The sequence below is a fragment of the Nicotiana tabacum genome, chromosome 13, assembly GCF_000715075.1.
Source record: "Nicotiana tabacum cultivar K326 chromosome 13, ASM71507v2, whole genome shotgun sequence".
NCBI lineage: Eukaryota > Viridiplantae > Streptophyta > Magnoliopsida > Solanales > Solanaceae > Nicotiana > Nicotiana tabacum.
Genome location: NC_134092.1, coordinates 128,326,316 through 128,337,541, shown reverse-complemented (window position 1 = coordinate 128,337,541; position 11,226 = coordinate 128,326,316). Strand labels below are relative to the sequence as shown.

The window sequence follows — 11,226 nt, the reverse complement described above, 5'->3', positions numbered from 1 at the left end:
AAAATTCAAGCACTTGGGCTTTAAAGTTGCAAAGACTCCAATTGACGTGAATCTTGCATTAGCAAAGAACAAAGGCCAAAGCATATCACAATTGGATTATGCTCGTGTATTGGGATGCTTAATGTATATCATGAATTGTACACGACCAGACATAGCTTGTGCTATAAGTAAACTGAGTCGATATACGAGCAATCCAGGCCAATCTCATTGGATGGCAATGAAACGAGTTTTGGGATATTTAGAACATACCCAGAACTTTGAATTGCACTACAGTAATTTCCCTGCGGTGATTGAGGGATACTGTGATGCAAATTGGATCACCGGTTCAACTGATTCTAAGTCCACGAGTGGATATGTATTCACTATTGGTGGAGGAGCGGTATCTTGGAAGTCGTCCAAACAAACATGTATTGCCCGCTCTACAATGGAGGCTGAATTCATAGCCTTAGATAAAGCCGGTGAAGAAGCTGAATGGCTCCGGAATTTCTTGGAAGACATTCCATTTTGGCCCAAACCGTTGGCACCAATATGCATACATTGTGATAGTCAAGCGGCAATTGGAAGGGCTGGGAGCGTCATGTATAACGGTAAATCTCGTCATATACGACGAAGACATAAAACCGTTAGGCAATTACTCTCTAGAGGAATTATCACAATTGACTATGTAAAGTCAAGTGATAATGTGTCGGATCCACTTACAAAAGGCCTAACTAGAGAGGTAGTTGAGAAATCATCAAGGGGAATGGGGCTATGGCCGAGAACAAGTCATTGTGGCGGTAACTCTACCTAGAAGACTGGAGATCCCAAGATCTAGGTTCAAAGAGATCAAACAAAGTCATTAATGACGGTTCAACATTGTCAAATAAAATTTTAGTCCATTCTCGTGATGAGACAATGTTCAGTACCAAGGATAAAGCATTAAGGCTTTTTAATGATTTTTAAATTTGATACGGGGTATATCAAATAGTGTATCTACAGGATGACACGTTTAGGAATCACCTATTTAAGTGTGAAGTGTGAGCCGCTTCAAGGAGAACTTTGTAAGGCCAGTTCTCTACGCACTTATGAAACCAGGCGGTGTTCATGGCTGAAACGAACACAACAATGAGAACCAAAGACGGTTAAGGGTTGATTGTGTGACTTATGGTTGTCTAGGTATACACCAAAGATCGACGGTTCAAAGATATCAAATCTACCGATTGACCGAGTATATCCGACATAAGTTTACTACGGAAAGTTCAAAGGGAAACCTACTTATCCAGATGCAATTAATCCTTGCTTGTAAATCACACAGTTTTTCATGCATACTTTCGTGATATAGCCATTCCCCATTCATGTGGGGGATTGTTGAGGTTTTATTTTAAGATGTAATATTCTTAAAATGAGGGTGAATGGGAAATGGAGGGAAAATGAAATTTTGAATAAAATTTTAAGTTTTTCCTCTTAACAATGAGACATTGTCCCATATTGGAAGTGGAAGACATTTTTGGTGGGTATATATATAATTGCTCTTCTTGTAGCTCTTAAAGAGTTAAGAAGAAAGCAAGCCTCGCGCCGTCGTCGTCGCTCGCTCGCTCGGCTCGGCTTCGGCTACGGCTTCGGCTTCGGCTTCGGCTTCGGCTTCGGCTTCGGATTCGGATTCGGATTTGGATTTGGATTTGGTCAAATGATCGATTGATTGATTAATTTTTTGGACCAAATTTATTTGTTAATAGTAAATATTAACGTAAGATTATCCGTATTTGTAACGGATATTTTCCAATCCGTGTATTGATAATTTGGCAGCCGGATAATGGTCTTCCCACCATGAAGTACTTGCTCCACAAACATGTAATGCTTGCTCCACCATGAAGGGTGGACGTTTGGTCTTGCACTCCTTCTTGGCTGCTATATATATGAGCAGCAAATGTTGAAGAAAGATACTCAACTCAACATACAATTCGCTCAACAAATTGGCTATACATTGCACTCCTTCCTCTCAGAACTTCCATACGTTTTTCTGAGTATATACTCCTTCGTTCTGCATTGTTTTTTAACTTCAAACAAAGCAACTGTAAGTGTGATTTGCTACCGAACTTTGTGTTCGCCGAAACACTGGGGTTTGAAGTACCGCTACACCAGTGTGTTATTCGTTCTATCCTGGGAGGAAATAATCCATTACCTTGGGTACTAGGAGGGGATTAAATTCCTTAAGGAAACACTGTGAATTCAGTGGGCTCGAATTTATTATTATTGTTTCATTACGTTAACTTATATTTTGCAGAATTAATATTTACAAATACAGTAATATTGACCGGGAATAACAGGTGATTGATAAACACATATTATTGAAAGGGGGCAGCATGTAGAGTAAAGCAAAAAAAGAGCTAGTTTGAGAGTTGATCTTCTTTCAGCTGAGGCACCTTCCATTTCTTAGGTAAGAGAATCTACCCGTAATGCGAACTTAGTCCAGTCCTATTAAAGCCAAACTCCCCCTCGTATTTTATTAGTAGTCATCCCCCCCCCCCCCCCATAACTGAGGCGAGTATGATAGTTGAACTTACACACGCAAGTGGGCGTTAAATAAAAGAAACCAATACCAAGTTACACAACACTTCCCTCCCAATATAAAAATCATCTCTCAACCTCTTCGAAACATTCAAAAAAACCCTCTCTCTAAAAACACCAAGAGAAAAAGGCAAAAAAAACAATTCTCCGGCCAATATCCGACGATGGCCGTGCCGGAAAATTTAACCAGAGAGCAGTGCCTATACTTAGCAAAGCTCGCCGAGCAAGCCGAGCGTTACGAGGAGATGGTAAAATTCATGGACCGCCTCGTAGCCGTCTCGGCTTCCTCAGAGCTAACCGTAGAGGAGCGAAACCTCCTCTCGGTGGCATATAAGAACGTAATCGGCTCACTTCGAGCCGCGTGGAGGATAGTTTCGTCAATTGAGCAAAAGGAAGAAGGTAGGAAGAACGAGGAACACGTGGTTCTAGTGAAGGATTATAGATCTAAGGTTGAATCTGAGCTTAGTGATGTTTGTGCTGGAATTTTGAAGATTTTGGATCAGTATTTGATTCCTTCAGCTTCTGCTGGTGAGTCGAAGGTGTTTTACTTGAAGATGAAGGGAGATTATTATCGTTATTTGGCTGAATTTAAAGTTGGTAATGAACGTAAGGAGGCTGCTGAGGACACTATGCTTGCCTACAAAGCTGCTCAGGTATATTAATTATTGAATTTAAGTTAAGCAATAATCTCAGTGCATAGAATTTTCTTACACTGTCTGTAAATTTTAACATGATATAGTAGGTTACCAGTAATTACGTAATACTTACCTGATTGTGTAAATATTGTTTAAATGCCAGTTCACAGAGCTTAAACTCTTTATTTTTTAAATTTAGTTCAATTTTTAATCTACTTTAATTCTGGAATTGTTAATTTATTTAATTCGTCCGTCCTTTGTGTATAAGTAAATGAAAATTACTTTCTTTTTTTCGAACTTCAAGTATTTTGGATAATTATGGAAATTGGAGTCTGTGAGTAGCTTGACGATTGGATTTTTAAGCGGTTTGATTTTGACTTTTTTTTTTTTTTTTTTTAATGTGGATTTGATATCTTGGTAGTTTTATGCTGTTTTCCTCATTTGGAATATTAAAATGCTGGAGAAGGGCATTAATTTGTGTAATAGTTGAACTTTTAAAAGCTTTACAAGCTGATTAGACTTAACTATACCTCAAAATTGTATGCTTTTGGCATGACTAGAGGGGAGGGAACCTCAAGTCCCCGCTGCTTCCTTTAAATAGAGATGTGCTAATAGCTTGTGCTGCTATTACACCTAGACAATCCAATTTTCCTTCAATGTTTGGACTGTATTACAAATGTCCGATCTTAATGTAGTCATCACTTGTAAAAATTTGATTTTCCTCTAAGCATTGACATCCTGGTAGATTTTTTGGAACATTTTTCCAGCACCGATTCATTTGCTTGCTATTTCAAGGCACAAGGTGTTCTTAGAGATCTCTTGCCACTAAAAAAGAACCATTACCACTTTTAGGCTTTTAGCCTCATTTGTTTTTATGGCAAACCACCATTGTTATTGGGTTTTATAAGCCAGTTAAGGATGTAACTTTGATTGGGCAACGAGATCATGGAGCTTAAAGTGTAATCATCTCCGTTACTGCTTTGAAATCTTTTCTAGATGTAAATATGTGGCATACAAATCTTCCCATTCGTAGCCAGGAATGGAGCTCTGCAACGTCTCAGCAATTTATTTTTTAGTCATACCATTTCATATGTCTAGCTTAGCTTATATTCTGTTGCTCTCAGCTTATATTCATACCACTTCATACATGGATTTTTGATTCCCACATTTTGACCTGATAATAATGCTGAATTTTCTTAATTTGCGTTATTATCAGTACCGAAGATGCTTTCACCTACATACAGTGAAAGCTGGTTGGCTGTTACTTATTTATGCATTTCTTGTGATTGTACAGGACATCGCCCTTGCTGAGCTTGCCCCAACACATCCTATACGACTTGGGCTAGCTCTCAACTATTCAGTATTCTACTATGAGATTCTGAATGCATCAGAAAAAGCATGCAGCATGGCTAAACAGGTTCGTTTGTTTCTCTTCCCCCTATTGTGTAGTTATCTGGTTCTTCCTCCACCGGGAAAGTAATGACAGTGTGTCCTTCAGTATAACTTTTAGCCACGCCGCCTATATACCTGGCCTTCTATGTGTGTAATATTCATGCACTTTATTTTTATATTTGATATTTTGGTAATGCTCATTCAGAGTCTTGGATAAAAGCATAGTCACAGTCATATCAGAATCAGTAAAAGCATCGAAGAAAATGATGTTCACTCTGATGTGCCAAAGTATTCAGAACTTTCTTTTTCTTTCATTTATTTTCTGGTGTGGGTCTGAGACTAAAGTATAAATAAGGAAGGAACTCTTTTTGATACAAAAAAAGAAAACAAAAGTTTGTTGCCAGCCAGGAGGTAAATAAACATTATTTGGGGAGAAAATGACTCATGTTTTCTTGCCAAGTTGATGTTCGATTCAGTATTTGCGTGAGGCTTGGGATGATTGGTATTCAAATCGGTATATTTGTGCATTAAATCTCCATGATGTTGCTGTTTTTGCTTGTGGTCTCGCAGTTGATTAGGAACAGCTCGATTACATTTTTGTAGCGAGGTTGCGCTTCTTCTTGCTAATCCTAGAAAATTTCATGCTAAAATATCAAAATCTTCTTGTATTTGCTATTATATGCAGAAATAAGCATGTGGATATTTTGGTACTGGTTATTTGAAGCTAGGGTCATTCAGTTTAAAGTGTAGCAAATTACAAAAAGCCCAATATGCTGGAATTCCGTACACTATTGCAATCTGGGGTTGCTACAACCTTCTTTCAGTTTTGTGGTGGAACAGAATAATGGGACGTTTTCAATGAAGTTTCAAGCTATTAGCATGACTTTTAGCCTGATAAAGTAAGATAATTTGTTGCTTCTAAGTCCTAGGACTGTTGTGGTGGACATGTTTTGAGATTAAATTGCAGTATCAGTAAAATGAAACATAGCATGAGCTATCATCCTGAAATAAAGGTTGGCGTGTCATGCTTATTAGTTAGGTGTTCTAGGTGGTGAATTGAGAATGAGGACTTCTCTATGGTGTTTGTGTAAGTAGTTGATGCTCAACTCTGTGACAATTATTTCGGCTCTCATATTCTTGTTAATTAAATGCATAGATCTTTGACCATGTGATTATGCCAAATACTACACAGCAATGAATTCCCCGCATCTGCACTTGATTCATTTTTAGTTTTTTATGTATCTAGTTTGATCTTAGGTGTAATATTTAACTGATTCTTGAAGTTCCTTTCGCTATGTTGCAGGCCTTTGAGGAAGCTATTGCCGAACTGGACACTTTGGGGGAAGAATCCTACAAGGATAGCACCCTTATCATGCAGTTATTGAGGGACAATCTCACTCTCTGGACTTCGGATATGCAGGTACATCATTTTTCCTAATTAGAAAAGTTCATTGAATTAGACAATTAGTAGAGGGATGATATATTTTTCTTCCTACACGATGCAAATATTAAAGCATGATAAAAGTATTTCGATGCATAACTGAATTCCAGCTAATGGACTCCGATAAATTCCATTCATACTGCAATTTAAGTGTATAGATTTTCTACCTATATCCAATCCTATTGAGAATAGTAGCCAGTTGCTTCTGACTTGTTTTGTAGTCGTAGTCCTTTTGCTTAATAGAGAGCTAAAACATGAGTATATTTGGTTAATGCAGGAGCAGATGGACGAGGCTTGACAAGAAAGTAGAAACTGCTCGTCTAGGAGGTGACCTCAAATGTCACACAGCAACTCTGTAATCTACATATGTGACTGATAACTTTTGTAATTTTATTTCTCATGCCTACTTTGATAATTATCTTATTCAAACTCTGGTTTGAAACTTAATGTTTTCAATTTTATTTCTCGAGCCCTTTTTTGTTTCCTTATTTCTTTTTCGAGAAATGTTCTCTTCCCCCCCCCCCCCCCCCGGTGTTTCACCTTTCATAGATCCTCTTTCTTTTGCCCCACCAGGGAAATGGAAAATTGTCTTCTAGCATTTCGAAGAGTCGAAACTTTTTTGAACATAAATTGTTGATTGGTAGATGTGACAGACCATCATTATCCGAGATTGGTTATAATGTTAATAAAATGGAAATAGAATGAAGTAGAGCTCTCAGCTCTCAGCTCTCACGAGAGCCTTGTCATAGTATTATCTTTAGATATGAAGTTAGTGACACACAGGCGTACATTTGGTGTTCTCTCTTTCACTAAAACTGTTGAATTGAATATATAGGATTAACTTCTAGTCTAGATTTTAGACGATAGGGCTTTAGTCAATTCAGTTCCATCCATCAAACGTGATTCCTTGCAATCAGATACAGCGGAATGCCAGGAATGAACTTTCTTCGTTTGCTTTATTCCAGGTCAATCAAAGAACAGGGTGCAAGAACTGTTCTACATGAGTAAGATGCTAATGTCAAATCTAATTGGTGACAAGATATATGATCACTTTGTCATCCCAGAATTAAATATGCATTTAAACACCTGTTAATTTTGGTGGAGGAATTGTGGTGGTGGTGGTGGTGGACACGGTGAAACATACTTTTATTCTCATCTAGTGTTTGTACTTTGTACTGAATAAACAAATCACATTAACGGCATCATATTAGATAAACTTTAAGATCTTGAACTTGTTTTCATGGTTTGTTGTCCTTTAGAGAAAATTCATTCTCTTCGTAAAAGTAGGAGGTAGAACCAATAGATTTTTTTTCCTGATTCATTCCTAACCTCATTTAAGAATTGTTTTTTATCAAATCTGTAAGAAAAATCTATGGAAAGATGGTCGTTGTTTAAGGAGTTGGAATGCATATGTAAGGCAAATAAATCAAAGGGTAGTCATGGTCCAACTGTCTTGAAGAAGGAGAAGGAAAGGGATTTTGATCAATCGAGAGCAAACGCCTACATTATGATAGCTTGAATATAAAAAGGCGGCTTCAATTTATCCATGATTTGTTTTGAGCTATAGAAAAAATATATTTCCATTAATTTTTAAATTGAATTACAAATTAAAAAATTAATTAAATAACCACTAAATGATTTTATAAAATTCAACTTACAAAGAAAATAATAAATGTCATTAGCAAATTCAAACTAGAAAGAAAAAAATAGCAACAATTACACTGGAAACAACACCAAGCATTATGCGAGGTCCCAAGAAAATATAATAAATAATTTTTTCAAAGTTAGGATGTTATGTTTTCTAAAAACATTTCCTAAGGATTAAAACTACTTATTGAACACTTTTTTTTTTGGTACTACTTATTGAACACTTTAATCCAACAAAAGTGTGCCCCCTCAAAGTTGTTCTTTTCTTATATCATGATGTTTGGCTAAACATACACGTTTTTGCATGTAATTTACCTTGCATTATACCTCGATCTTATTAATTTTTGTGTAAATATTAGTAACTCGACCTTAATAATATTATTTATATACGTAGGAGTCAATTAGAAGTGATTTGGAAAGTTTGCATGCAAAGTAAAGTAAAAACAGAAGAATATGGAGGAAGTATAATTTTGGTGTCCAGGTCCCGGACAGCGAAGCGGGGTTCACTTCGCCAGACCGGGACCAGAGCAGAAGAAACCAGAAAAGCTCCGGACAGCGAAGCGAGGTTCACTTCGCCAGACCAGGACCGGAGCAGAAGAAATCAGAAAAGTCCCGGACAACGAAGCGAGGTTCACTTCGCCAGACCGGTCTACCGTAGCAGACGAAACCAGCTTCTCCAATCCGAATTAGGAGAAGCCAAATTCGCCCCATATAAACCATAGTCACTATAAATACATCCTAAAAAGTGCTTTTCAGGGGGAGAACATACTTTGGACCAAGGGAGAGCACGGAGCCGTCGTGGAGGCCGGAATTCATCAGATTTCATCTTTCTTCCATCAAACCGAGTAATCTTTACATTTTTTTTGGATGATTTGTTATTTTTCTACCATGTCTATGTGGAGCTAAACTTCACATTTAGGATTGTGGTTGTCATGAATATCAAAGTTTATTAATTACATTACCGTTAATTCGAGTTATCATCTTTGGTTGTTTCTCTAATTTTGTGCATAATCGCTTAATTGTTTGGCCAAAAGTTGAGTTTTATTTACTATCTATGCTATGCTTGAGAAAGCCGTATTTAGATTAGAGTAGAATTAGAGAGAGCTTGTTTCTGAACCCGTGGCTCGGGAAAAGATTTCGCGGTTAGGATAGGAATATGCCTAATAGTCTTGCTTAGTTGAATACTGTATTATATTCGTTCATGATAGACTCAATACCATAGGAATATAGGGTTGATATATTATGGACAAACAAATAGTATTGTGGGAACATGATATTTATATAAACGATCCGGCCAACTAGCAATCATAGATAGATTGGATTAACATGTGTAATTACGAACCCAATAGGATTGACAAACCGACCACACCACTGGAATCTTCATCTCATTCGATAAAAATCCAACCACAATTGCTTGCTCTTAATTAATTTAGCTAATTACTTGTTTAATTTTTGCAATAGTAGTTTAGTAGAAAATAATATTTTTTTATTATCTTGGATGGTTAAAATTTTTTGTTCACTTAGTTAACGATTAATCTAACTCTTTGTGTATTTGACATCCGACTTTCGAGTCACTTTATTACTTGATGGCCACGTATACTTGCGTACTTGGGGAACCAACAAGTTTTTGGTGCCATTGCCGGGGACTTAGTTATTGATTGTTTATTTAAGTTAAGCTTTAATTAAATCCTATTCAAGTTTTTAATTTTATTATTTAGTTAGTATTTTCTTTTCTTATTTTGACATGGCATCTTGGAATAAAAATTGTTTGAATGATGGTTATTCTTACTACGATGATCCTTGTCCATATTGTGGAGGAGCCCACTTGTAACGATCCGACCGGTCGTTTTGAGTGTATTAGCCCCGATCCCCTATTTACTATTTTTTCCGTATCTGTTTTTGCTTAAGTGACTTGACGGGAGGTCTTATTTTTGTTTTCGAAGTGTTTCAGGACACTTAGTCCCTAAAATGGAAGTTCTTTAGCCTTAGAAGTTCTTTAGGCTTGAATCCAGGTGTAATTGGTGTTTTGATGTTGTTTTGAGTGATTCTAAGGCTCGACTAAGTTCGTATAGTGTTTTAGAATTGATTGGTATGTTTGGTTGAGGTCCCAGGGACCTCGGGTGAGTTTCGGATGCTTAACGAATCATTTTTGGACTTGGCTTGACAACTAAAGTTCTGGTTTCCTTATACGCGATCGCGTAAGCTTATTTGGGGCAGAGGTGAGTTTGTTCTATGCGATCACAGGGTTAGGAACACGATCGCTATGTGTGCGAAGATGTGCTTCGCGAACGCGTGGCTAAGGTCGCCTCCGCGTAGAAGGATTTAAGTAGGAGGGGAGGTGTGGCCAATGCTCTATGCGATCGCGTGAGGAAGGATGCGATTGCGTAGGTATGAGATGTAGTGATCTGCGATCGTGTGGATGATTCATTCACGTAGGGTAAAAAATGTGGGGCAACATAGTTGTGCTTCGCGATCGCGAGGAATGTTCCGCGATCGCGATGAAGGATATCTGGGCAGAGAATATTAATTTCAAAACGAGGGCTTGAACCCATTTTTCACATTTTGAGCTAGAGAACATGGAATTGGGCATTCTTGAAGGGATTTTCGTGGAGTTGATGGGGTAAGTGATTCTTACTTGGTTTTGGTTAAATCCCATGATTTCATCTTTAACTTTATCATCTAATTTGTGATTTGGGGTGAGCAATTGGGAAAAAAGAGGAAGAACTCTTGAGTTGGGATTTTAAGGTTTTGAATGAGATTTTGTTAACGGATTTGAGTAAATTTGGTATGGGTAGACTCATGAGTGAATGGGCTTTCGGGTTTTGTGACTTTTTTCGAATTTCGAGACGTGGGCCCAAGGTCGAGTTCGGGCCAATTTCAGATTTTTGACTATAATTTAGTACTTTTCTTGTGGAATTGATCCCTTTAGCCTATATTGATTGTATTGTTCTACTTGTAGCTAGATTCAGGACGTTTGGAGACTGATTTGAGAGGCAAAAGCATTTCGGATTAGAGATTTGCTCAGTTTGAGGTAAGTAACAGTTTTAAATCTGGTTTTGAGGGTATGAAACCTCGAATTTTGATATGATGTGATTGTTTTGGAGGTGACGCACATTCTAGGTGACAGGCGTGTGGGCGTGCACCGTGGGGGATTATGACTTGGTCCGTCTCGCGAGACTGTAAAGTCGATTAGCTCATTGTTAATTTCATGTTCCCTCTGTCTTCTAGAAATTTAACTGCCATTCATGTTAGAAACCATGCTTAGGCCATATGTTATCACTGTTGGGACCTGTAGTGGTCGAGTACATATTGGATTGACTGCTAATTTCTGTCTTGTACTCAGTCATAGTCTTACTTGTATGTTATATCTCTGTTCCCTCTCATTTCTTGTTGATACTTGTTGTATTCTCTGTTGGGTTGATTATTGTGATATTCTGTGAGCCCGAGGGGCTGGAGAGGTCAGTGACTGAGGTAGGGCTTGAGTGCCGAGCTATGAGCTATGTGAAGGTATATGGATCGGGTTGCACGCCGCAACGAGCCTTTTGGCTATTTATGGATTGTGGA

The 11,226-nt window shown here is 37.8% G+C and overlaps 1 protein-coding gene across 1 annotated transcript; it reads left to right on the top strand.

Annotated features, from left to right (window-relative positions):
• The first annotated feature begins 2,653 nt into the window (after nt 1-2,653).
• LOC107805373 (14-3-3-like protein D) lies at nt 2,654-6,474 on the top strand. The gene is given in 4 exon segments (NM_001325772.1): nt 2,654-3,200; nt 4,477-4,599; nt 5,878-5,994; nt 6,293-6,474. Coding segments are annotated over 4 exon segments (750 nt in total). The 5' UTR covers nt 2,654-2,711; the 3' UTR covers nt 6,314-6,474.
• The last annotated feature ends 4,752 nt before the right edge of the window (nt 6,475-11,226 follow it).